The sequence below is a fragment of the Manacus candei genome, unplaced genomic scaffold (genome assembly GCF_025592945.1).
Source record: "Manacus candei isolate 608988 ecotype Guabito, Panama unplaced genomic scaffold, ASM2559294v1 h1tg000002l, whole genome shotgun sequence".
NCBI classification, from domain to species: Eukaryota; Metazoa; Chordata; class Aves; order Passeriformes; family Pipridae; genus Manacus; species Manacus candei.
In genome coordinates this window covers 15,516,501-15,541,660 of record NW_026138050.1, presented here as the reverse complement: position 1 = coordinate 15,541,660, position 25,160 = coordinate 15,516,501, and the positions used below count along the sequence as shown (strand labels likewise).

General features: G+C 49.7%; 3 protein-coding genes across 6 annotated transcripts; 1 reads left to right on the top strand and 2 right to left on the bottom strand.

Annotated features, from left to right (window-relative positions):
- Positions 1–4,501: 4,501 nt before the first annotated feature.
- Positions 4,502–7,217, bottom strand: NDUFB6 (NADH:ubiquinone oxidoreductase subunit B6). Of its 3 annotated transcripts, none has more exons than XM_051781595.1 (4): positions 6,925–7,217; positions 6,773–6,852; positions 5,793–5,837; positions 4,502–4,648 (listed from the first exon to the last, which is right to left on the bottom strand). In XM_051781595.1, the coding sequence occupies exons 1-4, from the start codon at positions 7,102–7,104 to the stop codon at positions 4,633–4,635; spliced, it is 321 nt and encodes a 106-aa protein (XP_051637555.1). In that variant the 5' UTR covers positions 7,105–7,217; the 3' UTR covers positions 4,502–4,632. The 3 variants fall into 3 exon arrangements, with proteins under 3 accessions (XP_051637555.1, XP_051637544.1, XP_051637560.1); XM_051781584.1 differs by having other exon boundaries at positions 6,760–6,852; positions 6,925–7,212; XM_051781600.1 differs by lacking the exon at positions 6,773–6,852 and having other exon boundaries at positions 6,925–7,216.
- An 809-nt stretch (positions 7,218–8,026) lies between these two features.
- EEF2KMT (eukaryotic elongation factor 2 lysine methyltransferase) lies at positions 8,027–17,783 on the top strand. Of its 2 annotated transcripts, XR_007903531.1 has the most exons (9): positions 8,027–8,149; positions 8,235–8,297; positions 8,890–8,970; positions 9,145–9,246; positions 9,433–9,566; positions 10,789–11,084; positions 12,124–12,273; positions 12,910–13,181; positions 17,485–17,783. XR_007903531.1 is itself a non-coding variant. In XM_051781392.1 (8 exons), exons 1-8 carry the CDS (start codon positions 8,066–8,068, stop codon positions 13,008–13,010), a joined length of 1,011 nt encoding a protein of 336 aa, XP_051637352.1. In that variant the 5' UTR covers positions 8,027–8,065; the 3' UTR covers positions 13,011–15,170. The 2 variants fall into 2 exon arrangements, 1 of the variants encoding a protein (XP_051637352.1); XM_051781392.1 differs by lacking the exon at positions 17,485–17,783 and having other exon boundaries at positions 12,910–15,170.
- Positions 15,399–24,829, bottom strand: ALG1 (ALG1 chitobiosyldiphosphodolichol beta-mannosyltransferase). The gene is made up of 13 exons (XM_051781141.1): positions 24,524–24,829; positions 24,306–24,383; positions 22,951–23,054; positions 22,334–22,482; positions 21,658–21,747; positions 20,924–21,034; positions 19,893–20,014; positions 18,982–19,020; positions 18,358–18,417; positions 17,791–17,901; positions 16,722–16,836; positions 15,943–16,018; positions 15,399–15,616 (listed from the first exon to the last, which is right to left on the bottom strand). The coding sequence occupies exons 1-13, from the start codon at positions 24,738–24,740 to the stop codon at positions 15,482–15,484; spliced, it is 1,407 nt and encodes a 468-aa protein (XP_051637101.1). The 5' UTR covers positions 24,741–24,829; the 3' UTR covers positions 15,399–15,481.
- Between the last annotated feature and the right edge of the window lie 331 nt (positions 24,830–25,160).

Genomic DNA, 25,160 nt, shown 5'->3' with positions numbered 1-25,160 from the left:
GTGAGACCTGTCACCAGCCACACCATGGAGTGTTAGTGTGGGCACTCGGTGACACCTCTGGACACCACGGTGTCCCTGCACTCTGGTGCCAGTGAGGTACCCCAGGGTGGCCACACAGCTCAGCCACAGAGACCTGCTGGGTGATTTCATCCCCGAGCTCTTCAGCCTCACTGAGCAGCAGTTGGATCCTCAGAGCACCCGAAATGCCTCTGCACACCCGTGTGTGGGCAGTTGAGTTCAGCCCCTTCTGTCATGCACAGGATTATTGATGAGTGTGAGCAGTGGGACTGCACAGCCCTGAGGGAAAGGAGAAGGAGGAGGAGGAGGAGGAGGAGGAGGGGAGTCACTGCAGTTTGTGTGGGCTTTGACATCACATCTACAGGGCATGACACAAACAGCTGCTGACACCCAGCTCTGCTGGCAGGATGGGGGAGATCCTGGCTGGAATTATATCACCAGCATGGCCCTGGGTATCTGGAGAATAAATGTAAAAGGTTAACTTTGCCTAGTTGGGAAGTGATTTGATGTAGTAGATGATGTCAGTGTGTCCTGTTAGGAATCACAGTCATGGAATGGTTTGGGCTGGAAGGGATCTTAAAGCCTGTCATGCCATGGGCAGGGACACCTTCCACTAGCCCAGGTTGCTCCAAGCCCCGTCCAACCTGGCCTTGGACACTTCCAGGGATCCAGGGGCAGCCACAGCTTCTCTGGGCAACCTGTGCCAGGGCCTCCCCACCCTCACAGCCAACAATTCCTTCCCAATATCCCATCTAACCCTGCCCTCTGGCAGTGGGAAGCCATTCCCCCTTGGCCTGTCCCAACAGGCCCTTGTCCCCAGTCCCTCTCCAGCTCTCCTGGAGCCCCTTTAAGCCCTGGAAGGGGCTCTCAGGTCTCCCTGGAGCCTTCTCTTCTCCAGGTGAACACCCCCAGCTCTTCCAGCCAGTCAGAAAGTCATTCCTGGGAATGACTGTGCTGTAGAACTGAGAGCCTGGCTGAAGGCGAGGGGAATGTCATCCCTGCTCTGCCCTGAGCAAACTTCATCACAGAAAACAATCATTTTCAGGCACTGTAACTCCACACTGTTTCCCTGCTCCTCCTCCCCCTGCCATGCCTCCTAAAAGGACTCATTCCATGTTTTTTCCTGGAGCTGGCTGGCCTGTGGCTACCTGGGCCATCCTGAGCCTTTTTTGATGATACAAACCTTGCATTCCTCCAGCTGCAAAGATTCTCCACCCATCATGACTTTCCACCATAGAGAGGAGCATCAGCCACTTCTCCAGTGCCTCAGACTTGCACAGCCAGGACCCAACAAGTAAGGCCATGTGGATCCTCGTGGATTATGGATGTGAATCCTCACAGATTGTGGGTGTGAATCCTCATGGATTGCACTGTATGTCAGTGTAGACAGCTCTGTATCTCTGCAGTAAGTGAGCTCGCCTGGCCCTGACTGTGAGCTCTGTGCCATGGGACACCCTGTGGGGTGGGGGAGGCTGGGAGCTGACCTGGAGCACACCCAGCTGGCCAAGCACAGGGACACACACCCAGGGTCGGCAGGGACTGGAGGATGCACAAGGACACTTCCCATTGTGCTCTGGCAGCCAGTGCTGGAGCCAGCAGCTCCTGCCTGAGGCACCTCAGGTGAGAGGGAGGAAAGGTTGGTGTGTTCCACATCCCAAAGGTCTTCCAGTCCTCGTTTCCCAAGACATGAAGCTTGGATGAATGCTTCCCTTCATCCTCATCTCTGCTCCAACTCCACCCTGCCATGGGACTGGCAAGTGGCTCCTTCCTGGTGCCTGCCCTCAACACACCTGTTTTCAGCCTGAGCAGCAAGGAGGTCCTGATGGCTCTCAAAGGGCAGGACAGAAAGTCATATGATCCATCACCTACTTGGGAGGAAGTCTTCCTCCACGAGTCCTTGAGCTGTTGCAATGGAAGGCTTTTTGCAGCAAGGCAGGTGCAAAGAAAGGTAACTCTTGACTAAATATATAATATATATGTATTACATAAGAGTGGTGAGGCCCTGGCACAGGTTGCCCAGAGAAGCTGTGGCTGCTCCTGGATCTTTGGAAGTGTCCAAGGTCAGGTTGGACAGGGCTTGGGGCAACCTGGGCTAGCGGAAGGTGTCTCTGGAGATGATCTTTAAGGTCCCTTCCAACCCAAACCAGTCTGTGACTCTGGGATTATCTATGTGTGTATCTAGAACTGAGCAGTGATATTTTTTTAGCCAGAAGGGACCTCAAAAGGAAGTGGAAGATGTACTGCATGTACCTGTGGGCAGCACAGAGGACATTTGAGGGAACAGTATTGTACAAACCCAGAAGAGTTTTGCTTTCGTTGTCACATTTATCACACATTTAGCACAAGGGAAGTAAGACACAGAATTTGAGAGGAATAGTTTTGCATTGCAGGGGTCCAGCAGCTGTCACCAGCATGGGGTCTCACAGCAGGCAGGTGGTCCTGCTCACTGACTGACCTGTGCTGTCACCTTCAGTGGGACAGGTGAGGTGATGGACATGAATGATCCTGCTGTAACTGTGCCAGGACATGTTCTGTGTCCTCTATTTCCTTTATGGGGGGGTTGGGACACTCAAACCCCTCCCTGTTGGAGGGAGAGGTACTGATCCCCTCTCCTCAGGGAGGATTATCTGATCCAAAACACCAAAGTGATCCTTGAGACTGAGTCTGTGGCCTAGAATGGTCACTTGGGCTCCACACTGTAGGGAAGTGGGGGATCGGGGTGGCTCTGGGGTGCTGGAGCTGTGGGGATGTCCATGGGCCTCTGGGGGTATTAGGAATTCCCTGGAGTCCTGGGGGAATTCTCACTAGAGCAGGAGAGTCGTCAGCACTCCCTGTGAGGAATCTGGGAGCCCTGGGAGTAACAGGGTCTCCTTGGGGGAATCTGGAAGTCCTGGGAGTATCAGGCATCCCTGTGCACGTGGTGTGTGCCCAGGAGGTGTCACAGCCCCCAGTTCCTCCTAAGCACTGCACAGGTGTGCAGGGGCACCTTGGAGTTCTGAGGCAGCCCAGCCAGTCTGTCATCAGTGCCAGGAGACCCCAGGGAGGGGAGGCACCCCCAGGGTCACTCACCTGGGGGGTGGGCTCGCTGATATCCTTGGGCACAGGATGTGTCACTGGGGGCCAGGGGCCACCTCCCTGTCCACAGTGCCACCAGGGTCAGCCAGGCTGAGCAGCAGCAGTTGGTGCAGAAGGGTCACTCCAGCCTGTGGCACTTTGGGGCAGGAGCACTTCTGGGTGGGGGGTGACAGGGACCCCCCAGTCACAGGGCCAGGACCCCAAGGCCATTGGAAGGAAGGACAGGTCTCAGCCCCCTCCACCAATCCCACTGTCCCCCTACTGCCACTGATAACCCTCAAGGGCCCCCATCAACCCCAGTCCCTTCACTGTTTACCTTCCCAGTGACCCCCCAAGCCCTGCTGACTCTCCAGCTCCCCCAGTGCCCCCCAACCTGCCCCAGTGACCCCTCCAGGGCCTCCCAGTGATGACCCACAGGATCCCACTGGTTCCTCACAGCCTATGACTGCCCTGCCACTTTATTCCTCACTTGCTGTCCCACCCCAAGCTGATGTTGACCCGAGGAAAGAGGTGGATGTGGGTTTGGCCAGGGCCTGGGGGCTGAGCCAGGTGCCTGACATGGGGTCTGTGCCTGCCTGATCTCCTCTGACTGCAGGACAGTTTTCCCCTGTGTTTGCCATGGCCCTGTTGGTCAAGTCCCTCCCAGAGCACTTATGAGGGGTCTGGCTGTCCCCAAACAGAGCAGGAGGGCTCTGGCCTGTCCCTCCACCTCACAAACATGGGCTGTACGGGACTCACACAGCTCAGGAGGGGCTTCTGTCCCAGACCCTCCCCTTACCTACCTCAGGGCTGGTTCAACCATTCCTATCCCCAAAGCAGTTACTAAAATACTTCGAATCATAGAATATCTTAGGTTGGAAGGGATCCATAGGGATCACTGACTCCAGCTCCCTGCTCCCAATGGGCCACTCTTCCCAGTACGAAGTGCCCCAGGTACGTGGGGCCAGTGGGGGCTGGAAGAATCCCCCTCAGAAGGGGCTGAAGGCAGAGAAATGAGGGGTAAAAAGGATTTTTGGCAGCAGTGTCTCTTCTGCCACCCTCCCTAGTCAGGGAAGTGGGGTGACACAGACGAAAACTTAATTTTCACTGGAAACCTGTCAGAACTGGTTGGTAGAAGAGTCTGGTAGAGTGGGAGAGGAGAACTGTGTGTGTGAGAGGAGCTCAGTGTGACACCCCTCCTCGGGGCAGCCTGCTCCAAAATCCCTGGGACCCACAGCATGTCTCCTGTCCCTCCAAGGCCACACTGTCCTGCTGCCAGGTCTGTCAGGTCAGATTAAAGGTGGGGAAGGGGCTTGGAGATCACCAGGACCCAGCAATAACACTCACCAAAGGCCAAAGGAACTCCCACAGGAGGAGCACCTGATGTGGACTGAGCAGTAATCAGTAAATGAGAGAAGCTGAGGCAATGCAGAATAAAGACTCTTTTATAGAACAGAGAAAGCAGGTGCAGCCGTGTTTGCTGAAGGAGGAAATCAGCTCCCAGCCATCAGTGGTGCTTGTGGGGATCTTCTTTCAGGGGTGGCATGATTTCTCCAGTCTCTAAAATCCTGTCCCCCTGAGGGATGAGAGCGTGGTGAGCAGTCCCTCCTGCACCCAGCCCCTCCCTACACAGCCCAGCCCTTCAGGGAACCTGCAACTTCCCCACTCCCAGACAAAAATCTCACTGCAGCTCACTCAGAACACTCTCCTCACCCAACAATCCCAGGATACGGGAATAATATCCCAGCCAAACTACCTGAACCTGCACCTGCTTTACCACAGAACAGCAGCCAAACATTTTGAGACTGTCTTGTTTTAAAAATGTATATTGGACTCATAGCACTGCATAACCCCCTTCAGCACAGCACAGGGTTCAGTGAGTCCAAACCCAGGGCCTGGTGACTATGGAGAGACACATAATCCCTAAAAAATCAACCTGCTGCCCAAGTGCTGCCTGTTCCAGCTCCAGGCACTGTCCTGGCCCACTGGGCTGACCTAAATTGACTGAAAAACTAGGCTGAAGACAGAGGACAACAGCCTGACCTTCAGTATGTTGCTACGTGGTTGTTAGGGATGGAACTTGTTAGAACTGCCAAAAATGTGCAGCTGTCAGAAAGGGCAGAGCTGATTTTCTAGGAGAGTGTTTGCCCTCTGACTTGTTACACCAATCAGTAACAGCTCAGAGCAGCCTGAAAAGAAACCAAGCAATATGACCCTCTCTGCTTAAAAAAACTCACCCCAAACTGAGGTGACACAACTCTTTGGGGACCCCTGAGCATGGGGGACCTGCAGGGACACCTGGGACCAAGCCAGAACCAACATTCCCAGTGCTGACAATGAGGAGAAGCAGAACCACTCTGTCATTCCACGTGTTCATAACCACAGAGGCTTTAAACACCCATTCCCAAAGGAAATGTTTGTGTTTTCCTCCCCATGGGCCATGTCAGCCAGGTACTGTCAGCCAGGTACTCCAAAGTCTGCAGCTAGAGAGGAGGTCCCACCGAAACAGGGACTGTCTGCTCCGAGGACAAGATGAGAACTGCCCAAAAACACCGTTCCTGTGCTGCTCCAGGACAGGCTGCCCACAGAACACCCCACAGCCCTCCAGAGTCTCTACTAGGAATTTCTCAGCTGCTGCACAAACTTGCACTTCTCCCCATGGAACCCCTTCCCATCTGCCTGACAAAGCTGGAAGACAAAACAAGTGTTAACAGACTTACTGGGAATATCCGTGGATTTGCCATGACCATTCCATGAGGCTTTTTCTGGAAGTGGGGGGGAGAGAGGGGAAGGGGAAAGAAAAGAGTGTTACTTGGAGGGAGTACAAGTCTTTCCCATTCCCCACACCAGCAGCTGCCCTGGTTATACCCATGGTCACCACTCCTCCAGGAAAGCAACAACTCAGACACAGCTTTCCAGCTCACAGGAGGCAGCACAGGCAAAGCTGGGCACTGCCATAAATCACAGAATCATGGTGTGATTTGGGTTGGAAGGGACCTTAAAGCCCATCTCCTTCCTTCCCCTGCCATAGGCAGGGACACCTTCCACTAGACCAGGTTGCTCCAAAACCCATCCAACCTGGCCTTGGACACTTCCAGGGATCCAGAGGCAGCCACAGCTTCTCTGGGCAACCTGTGCCAGGGCCTCCCCACCCTCACAGCCAACAATTCCTTCCCAATATCCCATCTATCCCTGCCCTCTGGCAGTGGGAAGTCATTCCCCCTTGGCCTGTCCCTCCATCCCTTGTCCCAAGTCCCTCTCCAGCTCTCCTGGAGCCCCTTTAGGCACTGGAAGGGGCTCTCAGGTCTCCCTGGAGCCTTCTCTTCTCCAGGTGAACCCCCCAGCTGTCCCAGCCTGGCTCCAGAGCAGAGGGGCTCCAGCCCTCGGAGCACCTTTGCTCCAACAGCTCCATGTCCTTTGTGTACTGGGAACCCCAGAACTGGAGGCAGCACTGCAGGTGGAGTCTCACCAGAGCGATTTTTTATCATAAAGTATCACCAAAAATACATATATTTGTGCCACCTAAGCAAGGACACACGAGAGGTGGACAGGCCACGGGAGGTCACCTCAGCCTGCAGCCCAGCGTAGGCAGCACGTTCACACCCCCCGTGTGGGATCAGCCCTCACACCACCCCCGAGCTCACTGCGGGGTTTAACCCGCGCCCCCCGCGCCCCCGCGCCCCGCACCATGACGTGGTACTTCACGTAGTAGGTGACGAGCCAGGCGGGGATCAGCACCCGCACCAGGATGAACCCGCCGGTCTGGTAGGCCTTGTACACCTGCGGGGACAGCGGCGGGTCAGGCGGGGACAGCGGGCCCTGGCCGGGACAGGTGGCCCCCGTCCCCCTCACCTGCTGCCGCCAGAGCCCCCCGGGCCGCAGGAAGCGCTCCCAGAACGCGGCCACCGGGCCGAGCTTGCGCGGGGGCAGGACGGGCTCCCGCTCGCTCAGCTCCTGGTCCCGCAGCCACTGGCGCCGCAGGGCCCGGAGCTGCTGCAGCCGCAGCTTCTCATCCTCCGTGTAGCCGCCCATGGCCCGGCCCCGCTCGGCTCGGCGCAGCCCCGGCCCCGCTCGCTGCCCGCCCGGCCGCGGGCGCCCCGTCCTTGTCGGCGGCGCTCGAGTGAGAGCGGGGGCGCAGCGCGATGACGAGCGCGGGGGAGGCGCCGAGCGGAGCGGCGGGAGGGACCGGGGAGTTCTGCGGGGAACTGGGGGAGCTGCGGTTGTGCAGCCTGGGAGAGAGAAGCTTTGGGGTGACCTGCGGGGAACCTGCAGGAAAGATGGGGCAGGACTATGCACAAGAGCACGTATTGACAGGACAAGGGGGAGTGGGTCCAAAATGAAAAAGAACAGGTTTGGATTGGATATTAGGAAGAAATTCTTCCCTGTGAGGGTGGAGAGGCCCTGGCACAGGTTGCCCAGAAAAGCTGTAGCTGCCCCTGGATCCCTGGAAGTGTCCAAGGCCAGGTTGGATGGGGCTTGGAGCAACCTGGGCTCGTGGAAGGTGTCCATGCCCATGGCAGGGGGTGGAACGAGATGGGTCCTTCCAACCCAACCTATCCCCCTGATCCCATTGATCCCACTGATTAATCCCACTGATCAATCCCACTGATCCCACTGATCAGTCCCACTGATCCCATCGATCCCACTGATCAATCCCATCGATCCCACTGATCAATCCCGCTGATCGATCCCATCGATCCCAATGATCGATCCCACTGATCGATCCCGCTGATCGATCCCATCGATCCCAATGCCCCCCCCCACAGTGTCCCCAGGCCCGGGTCGGTCCCGGCGCGGGCGCGGCGGGGCCGTGGCGCCCCCTGCCGGCGGGGGCCGCTCAGCCGGGGCAGCCCCGGGCTGTGACCGGAGGGTCGCGGGTTCGAGGCCCCGCTCGGGCCGTTCCGCTCCTCCCTCCGGCGGCTCCTCCCCCGGGCCCTCCCGCCACGCGAGCCCGGCTCTGCCCGGCCCTGCCCGGCTCTGCGCCGCCGGGGCCATGGCCGGGCCCGAGCCGGGGCTGCGGCTCCGCTTCCAGCGGCGGTTCCTGGCGGCGCGGCCGCTCCGGTCGCTGCCCTGGCCGGTACTGGGGGACGGACCGGGCGGGCGGGGCGGGGGACGCGGCAGCGCTGCTTTGTTGGTTTGCTTATTTATTTATCCCGATTTAGGAGCTGGAACAAAACCTGCGGGCTGCGCCGGACTCGCCCCTGCTCCGGGATATCCTGCACCAGGTGGGGACCCCCGGCTGCCGCCGCGTGTGCCCCCAGAGCCGCCGGAGTCGCTCGGAAATGCAGCGATCCGGGCCCGCAGCGCTTCGCTGGGCCCCGCACAGCTGCGGGTTCCCTTCCCTGCCGCCTATTTGGCTGTGCTTGGATCGAAATTGAGACCCGCGTGCCCGAGCGCTGATGTGGTGGATGCCCAGCTGGCCCTGGATGCTCCGGGATACAGGGAATGCTGGTGCCTAAACTGTCCCTGGGGATGGGGAAAAAGCAAATCAGGCAGCAAGCCCAAAAGGAAAGAGGGACGAGAAAAGCAAAAGAAGGAGGGGAGCAAACTGGACTATTCCCATTCAGTTTTGCTCTTTACTCTGAAAGGGAAGATTTTTGCTGCCACAAAAGGTAAGAAATCTGCTGCCCCAGATCTGTAAACTCACAAACCAATCAGAAATCATCAAATTTCAATTTCTGGCTCAGCATCACTTGTACAGACTAAATCCCAATGCATTTCATGGCACCCAGAGCCAATTAATGGTCCTTCTCTGGCCCTCAGTGCCTTTCCTAATCCCTCCCTGGTAACTGGTTTCCGTGGCTGTTCCTGTTTCAGACCATCCTCCACCCTCTGTGTGTGAAATATCCCCCCTCAACAAAGTACAGGAGGTGCTTTCTAACTGAGCTCATCAAAAAGGTACTGCTTGCTTTTCACTCTTCTTTTTTCCCCTGAAAATATCCCATGTAATAACAAACCACAACAGTCAATGTAAATATTAGGGCCAACAATGTATTAAAGGGGACTTAATGTGCAAGTGTTTTTTGTTTTCATGACAATGTGACCCCCAGAGGTGCCCTTTTCTTCCCACAGCACGAATCCACAGCAGCTGAACCCCTGGATGAACTGTATAATACACTGGCAGATGTTTTAAAAGAAGAAGAATCTACTCAGTGTTACAAAAACTACTTACTGGTAAGCATTGATGCTGCACTGTTCTGAATCACATTTAGTAATCTGAACTAAGCAATAATTGGCTTTAAAAATAACCCTTCAGAAGCCTGGAGTGCTTCCTGCCTTTTCCCAGGTGCCAATATTGATTGTGAAGTGTAAACCTGTTGTCTGTGCTGATCCATCTTTGCCTTCTTGTGTGTCCTCCAGCCCACAGGAGACTGTGTGACCCTTTCTGAGAGCACAGCCATGATCTCTGGGGGCACCACGGGGCTCGTCACGTGGGAGGCTGCCCTGCACCTCGCCGGGTGGGCAGGGGGGAACCCCGAGGTGTTCAGGGCCAGGTAATGGCACAGCACGGGTGGGAAGGGGGAAAAATCCATACAGAATCATGGCACGGGTTGGGGTGGAAGGGACCTTAAAAATTGTCTCATTCTGTTCTTCTGCCACGGGCAGGGACACCTTCCACTAGCCCAGGTTGCTCCAAACCCCGTCCAGCCTGGCCTTGGACACTTCCAGGGATCCAGGGGCAGCCACAGCTTCTCTGGGCAACCTGTGCCAGGGCCTCCCCACCCTCACAGGGAAGAATTTCCTCCCAGTATCTCATCTAACCCTGCCCTCTGGCAGTGGGAAGCCATTCCCCCTTGGTCTGTCCCTCCATCCCTTGTCCCAAGTCCCTCTCCAGCTCTCCTGGAGCCCCTTTAGGCACTGGAAGGTGCTCTCAGCTCTCCCTGGAGCCTTCTCTTCTCCAGGTGAACATCCCCAGCTCTCCCAGCCTGGCTCCAGAGCAGAGGGGCTCCAGCCCCCTGTTACTGTGAGCTATGAAACTATAGTTTAATACTAGACAATATTTATAATAGTAATATTTAATTATAGGCAATATATGCACCCAAAATAAGTGAAATCACACCCTTTTGCTGCTGGGTAACTGCTGCTCTTGTGTGTTCTGCAAGTCAAGCTGTAACTCAGGACCTTGTAGTTCTGTCAGGACAGGGGTTAAGATCAAAACCCTGGCACTGTGCAGCCTGACTTGTTTTGAAATTCAGCTGTTCAGTTTTCAGTAATTTAACTGATGCACTTCACTCCTTGCTGGGATCCATCTCACCAGTGTTAGAGGATCCATGTGCAGGTCTGATCACACGTCTGGGCTTTATTTATAAACAGGCGAGAGGAACAAGCACTTTTGAGGAAAGATAATTTAAAATACTGACTCCCAGAGGAACTGTGCTGCCCAGTGTCTCTTTCTCTGTCCTGACTATGAAAAGAGCCAGTTCAGGGGGAGGCAGATGCAGATGGCTAAAACCAGGTGGGAATGTCTCTCATCCCCACGCTGGGAATGCTTTGTACCATATGCAAAAGCAGCACTTCAGGTAATTAATTTATGCTGACCCTCAGCATTTCCCAGCTCTCCAGTTGTTTGAGATAAAGGTTAGGTTGTGAATGGTTTACTCAAAAATTATTGAAATTATCTGCAGCTCATTTTACCTTTAATTTTACTTTCAGTATTTTGATTTCCAACTTAATGTAGAGCCCTAATAGTACTTCTTTTACTCTGTTTTCCCTCAGGACAGTCTTGGAATTAGGAAGTGGGATTGGCTTCACTGGAATTGCCATCTGTAAGACCTGCCAACCCAAGACATACATATTTAGTGACTGCCACCCCTGTGTTCTCAGACAGCTGGGAGAGAACATCCGTCTCAATGGCTTCGAAGTGACCTGGTGTATCCAAACAGAGCCCCAAGGGCAGGAGGTGGAAGCAAAGAACTGCCAAAGCCCAGAACTGATGGTTGCAGAACTTGACTGGGGCTCAGTGACAGAGGAGCAGCTGGTGGGTCTCCAGCCTGACGTCGTCATCGCAGCAGGTTCGTCACCCCCGCGCCGGGGGTGGGACCCTGCAGGAGGGAGCAGAGTGGAGGGACAGGGGTGCAGAACTCAGAGCCCTGGCAGGCTCTCGAGGGATGACATCATAAAAAAAACCCCAAAAAAACAACCACAGCCCTGTTTTGGACTTGCCCATATATAAATCTGGAGGGTTTATAGAAAATCTGATCTTGGAAAATCGAGTGATAGTAAAATGTCTCAGCTGTAGCTACAGGGTTTTACTCCCTGATTTGGAGCTTGGCAAAGCAAAAATTACCTGAGAGTCCAGGTGAGCAAATGACTTTGTCATCCAAGGTATAACAAGGTGTGAATGTGAATTCTGTAAGATGAAGCCACTGTGTGTTACCCAATGCCAACAGCACTGTTCAGTGCCCAAACCAGCCCAGGCTGGACTCTGAAGACAAGAACTAAGGGAGATTTAGATCTATCTACTCTTTGCTGTCACTCATTACTGCACTAGGAGATTTAGTACTGCATGTTGGATCACAAGTAAGTGCTGTGTCTGTCAGTGGTACAGACACCTCAACACTTCCACACAGCAACCTCTGGGGATCAGCATTTCGTACCCCTTGGTGCCCACTCTCACCTCCCATCACTATTTCTGCTCTCCAGGAAATGACTCAGGATTCAAATTGCTGCAAGTCCTCTGCCATCAGCCTCTAAAACACCCATTTTTAATAAGGCAGGTTTGTTTTGCCAAGGGCAGTAGCAACAGCACCAACACTCAGTGTTCCTGCTGTCTCCCTTAGGATGGGCCTAAATAAAATATCTGACAATCCATTTACAAAAAGGAGCACGGATTTTTAGTGATTTTGGAGTGATAGTAGGGATGAGGGCATAGCACATAAACCAGAGGCATTTCTGAAGATCTCTCCTTGGGAATTTTTAACCCACGAATAAAAAAAAAACATATTCTCCTGCACTGTGAATATTTTATATTTTTGGTTTGCAGTTCTCATTCTGCTTTTTGCTCAATCCTCAATAAATATTGTATGCTTCCCCCCCCCTTTTTTTTTTCAGATGTGGTGTATGATCCAGAGATAATTTTAGCCCTCATTGGGATGCTACAGAAACTCTCCACCTCGAGAGCAGACAGAAAAGCTCCCGAGGTCTTCATTGCCTTCACACTCCGTAACCCAGACACGTACCACCTGTTCCAGGCTCAGCTGGGTAGGGGCCTCTTTCATCAAGTGTTCAATAGTTTTGCCTCTTTCCCCATCACTTATTCTGTGGTAGAGATGAACAGGAGCGTTTTTTGGTGAGGAGCATTGTCCAGTAGTGGGATTGTTATCCTAGAGCTGGATTTAAGTGCTTTTCCTCATGGATTTGATCAGGAGATTGGAACTTACCTTTAGGTACATCCTGGCTATCACAGCTCACATCTGTAAGGGATGAATTGCAAGTGTGGTGGGCTCAAAAGGGAGGAAACTAAACAGGGTTAAGCTTAAAGGAGGGAAACCATCTGTGCTGCTCTGTCACAGTGATAAATAACAGGGATGCAGCCTAAACCCTTCACCTTATCTTACCATTCTTGGAGGGTTAAAAGCCAACTAGAGATTAAATAAAATGGGATTTCTCTTCATGTACTCTTCTATCTTTTGCAGTCTGTCATCTGCTCAGCAACTGGTTAATTCACAAAATGATGCTGAGAGAGGCATTACTGGTATCTTTTAAAAACACTCAAAGCATTTGCCTGTAGCTTTCTTTCACAGCATGGTAAAGATCTCTTCCTACAGAACTTGTCATGCAACTTGTGCTCTTCATTTTATTAAGCCTAAATATGATTCCCAGTGTTTCTCTTCACAGATAAAGTCGGGATCAGGTGGCAGATTATTCCAGCCCACGGCAGCAGTAATTTTCTCTATGATGTGCAGCCAAATGTAACTATTCTCCAGCTATTTATATAGGCTTGGCAAATAGAATTGGAATTTTGAGACCAACAGGAGCTATGTCATCCTTGCAACAAGATTATCCTGAGTTCTGGAAGCACACACCAGAGGTGCTGGACTGTACACACGGGCTGTTGTCTCTTCCTGTAATTTCCAGCATGTCTGCAAAGAAGCTGCTGCCCCTGAAAAGTGAGTGAACCTCAAACAATACAAAAAAATTTAAGCCCTAATCATACTGCACTTTAATTCTGTAGAAGACAACAGAATTCAAGTGTATTTTTTTAACTGTGTTTTGGTTTGTTAACACTGGAGGCAAACCTGCAGGATCATGGGATCAGGATCTCCCATGGACAAGGGAGCAAGACAATGGTTCAGAGTAAAAAATATTTTTAAATATTAAAATCAGCTGTAATTGTCTACTCTGGTTTTTTTATACTTGTTTGCATATACTGGCAGTGTGGTCAGTCTTAAAAATGAACCAGTAAACGAGCAGTGACTGATACCTCCAGAGCTGTGGGATGTCCCAGGCTCACACACTGCTGTAAGAGCAGGGGTCAGGCTCTGCTGGAAATCAGGGGCATCTTTACCCTGCAGTGATGACAAAAATCACAACTGAGGTACATTCCTCTCACTTAAGAGCTGCCACTTTCACTCCTGGCTGCTGGGACCTTCCTGTCAGGCTGGCCAGGAAATAAAAAAGGAATCATACTGCACAGCAATGCTCCAGGGATCCTGCAAGGAGGAAACACTGAGCTCACCTGCTCAGAAACCTTCCAGTGTCCATTCATCATTCTCCTCTTGGTCCTGAAGCAGAAGATCAAATGCTGCTCATTCTCCTCTTTAGACTTTCTTTTTCTCTATCTGGTTTTAAAAGCTACTTACAGGAAAATGAACAAAAACTTCAGCCTCCTCCTTCCGTAGCAATGGAGAGAAAATGGGTGGTAGGTAACTTGAAACCTGAAGAATCATCTTAATTCTTCAAGCTGAAAGAAGCCACAACTGCTGGGATTAAGCAGAAGTTACCCCAGCCCAGGTTTTAGCTCCCTGTCCCCAAAAAGGAAGAACTCAAAGGTATTATTTCTAGAGGAAAGGCAAACTGGCAGCCCAGACAGGAGCTCCCTTTCACAAAATTCAAGTCACTCCAAGGTTCTGTACAGATGGCTCATTTTACATCTAAAATTTTTATTACAGGAAGATGAAACCTCTCTGAAGCTTTTGGCATTACTGTTTAATTAGAGAAGTGCCTTATTTATCTCCACGTGCACAGGATTGGCTAAAGGGGAACAGCAAAACCCCCAGACAGGATTTTGACTGAAAACAGTAGGAAAGATACATTAAAATATTGGCAAATAAATCTTTATGAACCATTCTTCAGTCAAGAAGCTGGAGGTTTTGCCAAACTCCTGCAGTAAAGCAACTCGACTCTTTTATTTTCACCTTCTTCCTTCTGAAAAAAGCAGATTTTTGATGATTACTCAGTCAGAGGGTTTAAAAATGCTGGTGCAGAACCCACTGTCACCACCTCCCACCCCTGAACTGGGAGCTTTGAGGAGCAGTAACCACATGATAAAACCAAGCACTTCTGTTCCTTAAATGACTGACATCTATTTTATAGCCAAAAAGGTGATGAAAAAAACTTGGAACCATTCAGTCTGCATATACTGATCTTAACAATAAAAAGCTGAAGGGTGCACCTGAGTGAGCACTCACAAAGTGCCTTTGATTACATTACACATATATTTGGGGTTTATTTTTCCCTGTTCTATTCATCTGTTCAAAAAGAGATAAATTTGATGTTCTTTCTCAAGGTGAATGGGCACATTCACTTCAGACTACAAGGGGAGCACTCACTGCAAGGTCTGTTTTCCTCTGAGTACCCAGTAAAGCTGTCACACCCCAGCAGCTGCACTTCCACATTCCTGCACACACTGTGAAAAGGAAAACAACTTTGAAACAAAACGGTTCTGTCTCAATAAAATCCTACAAGAGGATATTCAGTGTGTGTCTAGGGAAGACCAGGCAACATTAACTGGTTGAGTAAACAAAACCCCCATGTATCCTCAGTTAAATTTCAGGATAATTTTGATTGGAAAAGACCAAGATCATCAAGTCCAACCTTTGACCAGCTGAAATAAAACAATTCAAATAAAAGGCATTTCCCACTTCGCAAAAAAACCACACCCAATTCACCTACTAAGGTGCTGAGTGTACAGCAGGTAAAAGTGGTAACAGTTTCTATCTGTATTCAAGTATCTTCACCAAAAAGTGACCTCTGAGCAGCACAGGTGGATGTGCAGCTCCAGCTGCCCCTGCAGCTCTGCTCTCACACAGGAAGCTCGAACTGGAAAGGAAGAGGAGTGTGCAGACACGTGTTCCAAGGTGAAGTAGTTAAAAACTACAACTGCAGACAATACAAAGTGTTTATTTACTGTTTATCGAATCTCTGCAGTCCAGGAATGTATCAGCTTTGCCACCCTCCTTCCCCACAGTCACTCCTTGTGCCCCAGCAAGGGCAGCACAGTCTGGTCCCAGCTCTCGTCCCAGCGCAGCTCCTGGGCCGCCCTGAGGTTCTGCCTGAAGCTGTGGAGTTTGCCTTCCAGGGGTGGAAATTCCAAGAAAAGCATCTGTAATATAAAGGGCAAAACCACAAAGATACCATCAGGTTCCATTTCAGGCTCATTGCAGCCTCCCCAGCATTAACCCTCAACTACAAAGCTGCAGTGAGACTGTTCTTGGGTCTGGCCCCAGAAACAGAACAATGACAACATTTTCAGTGCTTTTGCCAGCTTCAGATTCACATTTAAACACAAGAGAGGCAAATAATGTTCACCAGGCCAAGCAGTGCCTTCTGAGAAAGCAAAAAATGCAGACAGTCAGCTGTGAAAGGGCTGCCCACGTGGTGGCACCTTTGGGGTCATACCTGGGGGCAGAAATGAGTCAAAGCCTTTACCTTCAGTTGTTCTGCGAGTTCACTCGAGTCCCTGAATATCAGACCATTTTCATTGTGTTTCACAAGTTCATGTAAACTGTGAAAAGAAGTCACAGAAGGAAATAATGAGACAAAAAGCAGCAAGTGGGACACTTAAAATGTTGTACAGTGACAGCCAAAGGGGCCACCCCAGGATATCTGTAACACTATCACTGATATGAGCCCCACACCTGACATAATGGGATGGAGAAGGCAGTTTAAAATCTTTTAATTTAAAGACTGTTTCTCCTTTCTGTGTCAGACTAAATCTACCACAACTGTACCAAAGGGCCCTCACTGTGTGCCACTCAACTGGACATACATGAAAAATCAGGGCAATAATCTACTTTAAAACTAACCCACAAGGAAAATTTTTCCATGATCCATCATGAAATGTTCACAGAGAAGTTACCTTCCTTTATAAAGCTACTGTTTTCCCAAAGGACCATGAATTCCAAGACTGCCTATGCATACACTCACCCCTTCACTGAACAGAAGGAAGCTTTTTTAAAATTAAATATTTGGAAACGAAGGATAACAGGGATTTTTTAAGGCAAGTGGTTGCATGACATGCTCTGACCTTTGGAGAAACTAGTGTCATTCTTAAAAATTTATAACAACCTTGATTTTTAACTTACTGAATTTAAAAAAATGGCATAATACAGCAATCTCATTTGACTCCTGCAGTAGCTGCTGAACTCGTGCTTTGTAAGAGTATTTTTTATGTGAATCACTTGATCTGTAACAGAACAAGGTCTTACCATTCAAAATATATTGCACACACAGGTAAACAGCAGCCAAACATATCCACCACCTTCATGGGTAAATCCAAACCACTGGATGATTTATGGAGACACACCCCCAGGTCTGCTGAGCCTGAAAAGCAAACAAAACAGTCTGAATTCTCTGAGAGCAGCTCTTCTGTCCTGCTGCAAACCTTTATTTCTGTGCTGCTTTGGGTGGTGCAGGGTAAACCCAAGCCCCCTCCAGCCACCCAGACTGACTCTGTTTCAAGCACTCAGGGGAAAAAAAAAAGCACAATGTATTTTGTGATTAAAATTAGTCAGGTTTTAGAAACATAATAAGTGAGTGCATATTAAATTAAAGGAGATTTTAAAGTTTCATGCATCTTAAAACAGCCTTTCTACCTCTTAATCTGCTAAGAATGGATAAGTGAAGGAAAACTCCAGCACAAACCAGACAGGATATGCTACTTGGCTCACTGGTGACCTCTCCCAGTTCAAGTCATCTCAAAATAGAGAAATTACAGTGTGATTTTATACTCATTATGTTCATTATTTGAAAAGGACCAAATAAACACAGTGTTTTAAAGCCATATAAATTGTCAGGCTCTAATCCTGCAGAATGGAGATCAAGTTAAACATGTGTTTTACTACTTTATTACTCCCACTTTATGCTGTTACAATGAACATGCTGAGGGAATAACATTCCAATGACAAGTTAATTAAAAATTTCAGCTACTTTTGGTTGCTTAGTGAAAAGCTTTTTTGATTTCATTTACAGGAGTGACCCTGAAAATAATCTGGAACGTGCACAGGCAGCTGTATTTCAGCACAGAAGAAACAAAGAGTGCAAAGAACAGGCTAAAACAGCAACAGGTACCAAGCCAACTTTTTGGGATAACAGTGAATAGCCAGAGAAATTCAACATTTCTGCTGGAATGAGTCAAAGCCACGAGTCTCCTGTCACCAACCAAGCACTCACTGCTATATTCTACCAGGTTCTGTGCACAATCTGTATCAGTTCTCTGCCCCTGTGCCAAGTTGGTTTTCACACATTCTCCAGCCTGTTTCATCACCCACTATTTACCAAGCAAAAGAGGGTAATCCTCAGCTTCCAGCCACGGGGTACAGATCTGGATATGTTTAAAGTGCAGTTTCTCTATCAGTCCATTGTAGTAGTCTTTTAGAGGTCCTTTACCTGTTTAAAACAGAAAAGAAAAATATTTAGTAGTTTTTCATCAAGCTGACTGAAAACAGTGTGGTCTGTGAATTTTATTGCACAGCTGCTGAGCTCCTGTTGCATCAGGTACGTCCAAAAGGACACCACACATGATCCTCCAAAAGACACAGAAACATCCAAGTCCCTTTCAAAGTGATGTGTACCTAGAGTTTAAACTGTTCTGAACATGGAGTAGTGCAGAACTGTAGTAGGGACAGGGAGTAGAGAGGGAGGTCAAGAGCTTCTCCTCTGAAAATGTGCCATGATTACATCGTGTGAGTTCAGCTATAAATTCAACTATAAATTACCATTCTTATAACCAGACCTAAAGACAACAGTCTCTTCTCAACATCAGAAGAGTCAGCACAGAACAAAAGTGAAAATGAATGTTCTGTATGAGCACTGAAAGAACTGCAACACAAACAGCCCCCTTACCTGTTATCACACACACCAGAGCTGGAAGCTTGGCTCCCTCATCAATAAACCTCTCGTAGTCTGGAGAAGATAAAACACTGCTTGGAGGCCACAAATACACAGATGGTTGGTTTAACAGTGGTCACAGTGTATTAATTATTTAGCTTCCTACTGCAAGTAATTTCTTTACAGGCATGTACTTAGTAAAACAGTAGTAAATTCAGCAATGTTAAAATTTACAAACTTGTACAGAAATAAATCATGCTCTGTTTATGCAGCAAGCATTTGTTCAACTGCCCCACAATCAGCTGCTTCAATAGATCAATTTACAATTGCCAGCTGCAAAGCCTACAAAATAAGACAAAGTATTCCCTTCCTTCCTATTAGCAGATGCCTATGGAGAGTATCTGTAATAGCTCAAGAAATAAAACTGCAATTTAGAAGCTAGTTAGAGATTTAATTCTCCCTGACAACTCCTCCAATTGAATCCAGATGTTGCCCTTCTGTATTTCAATTACTACTCTTAAACCAGTGCTACTTAATCAAATACAGCTGCATTTTCACCTGAATAGGGTTTAGCAAAACCCTTTTTAAGTGTCCAGAAAACAACCCTTGGAAAAATGAGATTAATTCCTTCATACCCACCTTCTAAAGCTTTTAAAAGGACAGAGAAGTCTTCATCCTCTGAAAGAGAAGGCTTTATTAGTGACATCCATATTTGTATCGTTTATGATGAATTACTGTCTTTAAATAACAACAATCAGACTCATCTCACCAACATGATTTACTACAGACCATGCTTTTCCTTTTAAAATCTGCTAATTTGTTTTCATAAACAGAAGTCTATAACCACAGACACTGTTTATTTGCTTCCCGTGCTGGCAATGTGGCAGACAGACCACTCACATCTTCAAAGCTATCAAGTTACAATTTTCTAGTTTCTAAAACTAAAGAATTGAGTTTTAAAAACTGCCCTGACAATTCAAAGATAAAGACAATTCTGCCAATTCTGCCCCTGGTTACTAGCAATGGAATTTTTTTGCCTCTGTATGAAGAAGGGAACAGAAAATGGAAACAAGTGACATAATGATGTAACACACATTATCAGAAATCATGGAATCACAGACTGGTTTGGGTTGGAAGGGACTTTAAAACTCATCTTGTCCCAAGCCCTACCATGGGCAGGAATGCCTTCCATTAGACCAGGGTGCTCAATAAGGAGTAAATATTTTAATTTCTTAAACTATTTTATGCCACCCTGCAAGATTGTATGTCTAGAATGAAAGCAAAAGAAGAAGTAGGAAATCTCTTCTAACCATCCTTAAAGCTGAGCCTCTAGACTGTAGCTCTATAATTAAAATATAACTTTAAAAAATCATTGATTTTTAGCATTCTATATGTTATACCACATTTAGTTGTGTATGATACAACACTTAGTTGAATCATATACACCTTGTCTTCCATTTTTTCCTGGCAAGTGAAGGAAAAACATAACTTCAGATGTGAGGAAGTACAAACAGCCTTAGTTTTAGATGAAAAATGCAGTGTTTCCCCACCTGTCCAGCTGGTGCTGCTGATGAGAAGAGCTGGCCGGCCCCTGGACTCCACCACACGTCCATCCCTGCCAGCCCTCTCTGTGAAGGCACATCTCTCAGCACTGGGATCCACAGGCTCTGCACTATGGAGACACAACTTCCTGAGGATGGGCTACGCACACGGCCAACAGCAGCAGCAAACTCTGCTTCAGTGGCAGGAATTTCCAAACATTTTGTTTCAGATTTGCTGCTCAACTTCTCTAGAAACGGAGGCATCCCAGTACAGAGCTATGGAGAAATACCAGACCAGGAGAGGCCATTTTTCCTGCCTCCTACTGCTACAGACACGATTCCATCTTCCAGCAGAGTGTTTTCCCTAACAAGCTGAGCAAACAGCCAGCCTCCCTTTCCAGCTCTGTCTCACAGCACAGAGCATGGAGGCCAACAGCACATTTATTGCATTCAACTCAGACCCTCCACACTCTGAGATGGGCATTTCAAAAACACCCTCTACACACTATGGATTTCACTTCTTTTTCAAGCATTAGTTTGCTAAAGTAACTCCCTGGTCAATCTGCTACAGGTGACACCCTGCACACGGGCAGAGGGGAACATGCAGCACTCAAACCAAGACCCTGAAGGCTCTCACAGTAAGTAAGGAAGAGGTGCCATTAAGGAAGCATCCAACCACTGTCATTTAGGTCCATTTGAACCAGACAACTGCTGAGTTCCACCCTAGAGATACTCTGTCACAGATTGCCTCAGTGCTTGTGCCAACTTCTTTAGAAACAAAACACTTCTACTTCACACACCAAGTCTTGTGTCAGCACAGTTCAGTGATTTCACATCTGACCCTGTGACCCTGAGCCAACCTGCACAGCACTGGCTGCTCCGAGCCCACTGTGCCTCTGGGGCTCAGAGCCTGGGCCCCCACACAAGTGCCCGTGGTCACCACGTGCCCCAGGTCCCTGGCACTGCGGGAGGGACTGGCAGCACAGCTGCACTCCCAGCCCACAGCTGCACTCCCAGCCCACAGCTGCACTCCCACCTACCCTGCTCGGAAGGGCTCGTAGTCCTGGGCAAGTTTCATGTACAGACGGTGCCGGAGGTCCAGCGGTGTTTCCTTGAAGTAAGAAGCTGGTCTGTCATACAGAGTTACTGCCCTGTGAGGAGACATGGGAACAGCTTAAACAGGATACAGACACAACAACATGTACCTGGCTCAGTGACAGGCTGAACGTGGAATGCAGAAAGTAATTAAGTAAATCAATACTGCAAAGTAATTCGGTTTTTGACTCTTACATCTGTCTGTATGCCTGAAGTTTGCTGGAATACCCCAGGGTGGACACAACCATCCTGTAACAGAGCCCCTTTCATGGTGCCTATTCTAGGGGTGAAATGCACCTGTACAAACTGCAGACATCACTGTCCTGAATTTCAAACTTACTCTGTAACTGCCCCTGAGCAACCCTGATCTTAAAGCCCCCTGACTGCAAATGTAAAGCTGTCAGGGCAGACTAATCATTAAAAATCCCAGTGATTATTCCCATTCTATTGGCAGCCTGGCAGCAAACCTCCCTGACACCTGGACTGCCACCTCCCAGTCAACTGGGTGTTAATTAAGAAGGGTAATGAAGACTCCTGAATGCCCACACTCCACTGGCTCATTACAAAACAGAGCTAATAAGTTTCAGTGGAGTTGCTTTTGTAGGATCCCCCTGAATCCTGAATCCTCAGGGATCTGTTTTCATTTCACTTTGCACACACAGAGTAATTTGTGACTTACTTTATGTTGCAATTCATCCAGAGATCTTCTCTCATTGCATCAGTGACACACAAGTTATAGTCAGACAGGCGCCCAAAAAGCTTTTCATACCTGACAAAAATTAAAAGTCAGTTAGAAACCACAGGCAGGCAATTGCTTTAACTGCCCAGTGTCCATGACAAGTGAAAGCCAAAGAAAACCAAAAAAAACCCAACTGCCCCCAAAACTGAAATTTAATTACCAATTATTCCCAGTTATTGATGGACTCCTGGTGCTGAAGCAATATCAGTTTATGAGAAGGGCTACAGCAGGACTCCAACACCCACACTAGAAAGCCTTTAAAGCTTTTAACTGCACACAACCAATTAGATTCAGCAAGAAGCAGCTTTTTAAGGGAGAGCTGGAGTGTAAAGCAGCATTAGAGAATAAAAACCTCAGTACCTATAAAGAAATCTAATAACAAGATCAAAGTTTGCATATGCACATAAAAGCAACCCGCCTACTTCAAACCACCCCCTACGTGTCCAACAAAGGCAATTTCAAAACATGTGTTCTGAAATAGCAACCAGTTCAGCACAGCAAAGCCCAGCAATCCCTCTCACAAACAACCCTTTGCCAATTACATTCTCCCCACTGGTTTCCATTCTGAATCCCACCCAGGTATGTAATTTGAAGGAGGAGAAGTGGCTGTACAAACCATTTTGCAATCTGCACTAGCGGGTGGTTCCTCCCATGACTCAGGCTCATTATGGTGTATCCATAGTTGTGCCAATCAATTATCAGTTTGCTCCTCCAGAACAGACCTGCCACCCAGGCAACAGCTATACTGGGTAAGCCCGGGGGATTCTGCTCAAAAATAAACCAGAAACAGCACAAGAGCGTGGTCAAGTGACAAACACAAAGCAACTACCAGAAAAAAATCCAATTATTGAAATTACATTGCTTTAAAGGAGCTTAATGACCAGAGACTATTTGTATTCACCTATTAAGACTGGTAGGCCCTTCGAATTTCACCTTGGATCAGGATCAAAATCCCCCTCCAATAAACACAGCAACATTTCTAGTGAGATTTATTCTTTACTACTGCCCATGCCAATGAAGTTTAAAAGCCCATCAATTAACAGGAAGAGCAAACCTGAGTCGCTAACAAGAAAATCAAGGTTTGGAGGCAAAAAACCACTTTGATATGGGTTTACACCATTGGTGAAGCCAGTTCAGCTCTCAAATAACTAGAACAATGTCTGAGACTTCTAAAAATGCCTTGTGAAGTAGCACTATTTGTTTTTATTAAAATTAGTCCCCCACAAAACATACCTGAAGAAGAATATAGGAGGGCTGATCTATCCTCAGCAGTGTATACAGTAACTGCACCGACTGCACAAGGACCTTTACGACATACTGGAAAAGCTTTGGACCCACTGCAAAATGACAGGAAAACTGGTAAGAATAGTACAGCTCTCCCCACAGAAATGTGTGCATTAAACAGAGCCAGCCAGCTCTGCAGAGAAAGGGTTAAAATAAAGGTATTCTGTAAAAATGGAAACATGTTTAATATCTTTATCCATGAACTGCATTAACTGATTGAGCAACCCCTCAGCAAGTCTGGAGATGGCACAAGGTTGAGTGAGAGTGTTGATCTGCTTAATGGTTGGAAAGCTCTGCTGAGGGATCTGGGCAGGATGGACCATGAGAGGAAAGACTTTGAGGAATTGGAGCGTGTCCAGGGAAGGGAACGGAGCTGGGAAGGGGCTGGAGCAGCAGGAGGGGCTGAGGGAGCTGGGGGGGCTCAGCCTGGAGAAAAGGAGGCTCAGGGGGGACCTTCTGGCTCTGCAACCCCCTGACAGAAGGGGGGAGCTGGGGGGGGGTCGGGCTCTGCTCCCAGGGAACAAGGGACAGGAGGAGAGGAAACAGCCTCAAGTTGTGCCAGGGGAGGTTTAGATTGAATATTGGGAAAATTCCTTCACGGAAAGGGCTGTCAGGCCCTGGCACAGCTGCTCAGGGCAGTGGTGGAGTCATTGCCCCCGGAAGGATTTAAAAGCCGTATAGATGTGGCACTTGGGGACATGAGTTAGTGGTGGCTTTGGGAATGCTGGGGGAAGAATTGGACTCGATGATCTTAGAGGGTTTTTCCAACCTACAGAGTTTTTTGATTCTGTTCTATGATCATTACAAACCTAAGTAAATACAAATGGGAATTTACAGGGACCATGAGGTATTTTGTATAGAAAGAAGTCATAGAATCTCAGAACGGTTTAGTTGGAGGGACCTTAAAGTTCATCCAGTGCCAGCCCCTGCCATGGGCAGGGACACCTTCCACTAGCCCAGGTTGCTCCAAGCCCCGTCCAGCCTGGCCTTGGACACTTCCAGGGATGGGGCAGCCACAGCTTCTCTGGGCAACAGTGATAAACACGCAAGCTGGGAGGGGAAAAGGGAAAACAAAAGCATTTCCACATTTCGCTCTGCATCCGAACGGCACCAAGTGCCCCGCTACCAGCAGGTGTTTAATTTCTAGCGGGAGATGGAGAGGAGGGAGATTAGGGTGTGCAGCTCTGAGCGCGGCGGGGCTGGACCCGCACACGCTCCGGCCGCTCCGGGGGGTTTAGTGTTCCACCCAAAGCTCGTTCCTCGCTCGCTCCGCTCCCCCCGCACACCCCCGGCCCCTCACGCACCTCGCAGCCCGCGCAGCTCGGCCACGGGCACCAGGCGGATGTGGGCGCTCCGCAGCACGTCCCGATGCGGCCGGCTCTCTGCGGGGGGACAGCGCGGTCAGCGGCGCGGTCAGCGGCGCGGCCCCCCCGGCCGGCTCTCTGCGGGGGGACAGCGCGGTCACCAGCGCGGTCAGCGGCGCGGCCCCCCGACCCGCCTGGCCCCGCCGCCCCCCACTCACGGAGGTAGCCCAGCAGCGAGACCTCGCGCCCGTGCCGGGCCAGCGCCAGCGCGTGGTACTGCATCCGCGGGCTGCGGCCCACGTCCCCCAGCACCGCCACGCACACTCGGCCCGCGCCGCCCGCCCGCCGCCGCCACAGCAGCGGCAGCAGCAGCAGAGCCGCCGCTGCCGCCGCGCCCGTCACCCCCGGCCACAGCCACGGGCCCAGCGCCGCCATCTTGGGCACCGGCACCCGCGGGGAGGGCGGGAATGGCGCGGGGAGGGCGCCCCCTGGCGGCGCGGAGGCGCCGCGCTCTGAGGGCCCCGCGCTGGGGCGGCGGGAGCCACGGGCGGGTTAATTAGAGAGTTACAGACGGGGGTTAACTCATTACAGCGAGGTCTAATTAATTACAGCGATACCGGACAGCCCTCCGCAACGTGGGGTTTCCCAGCAAATTTTAGATCATCCCGCAGTCGGGGGTGATTTCAGCACAGCTCCATCACTATTCAAAGTGTGTGTTTTCTGTAGCTCAAATTCAGCTAAACCCTAAAGAGATCTTCACTGGATCTGAGTCACTTCCCTCAGTTTGTTGTCTCAAGCCCTGATCCTACCAGTAAAGTAGTGCCAGTACCTACCAGGTACTAAATCCCTGCATCC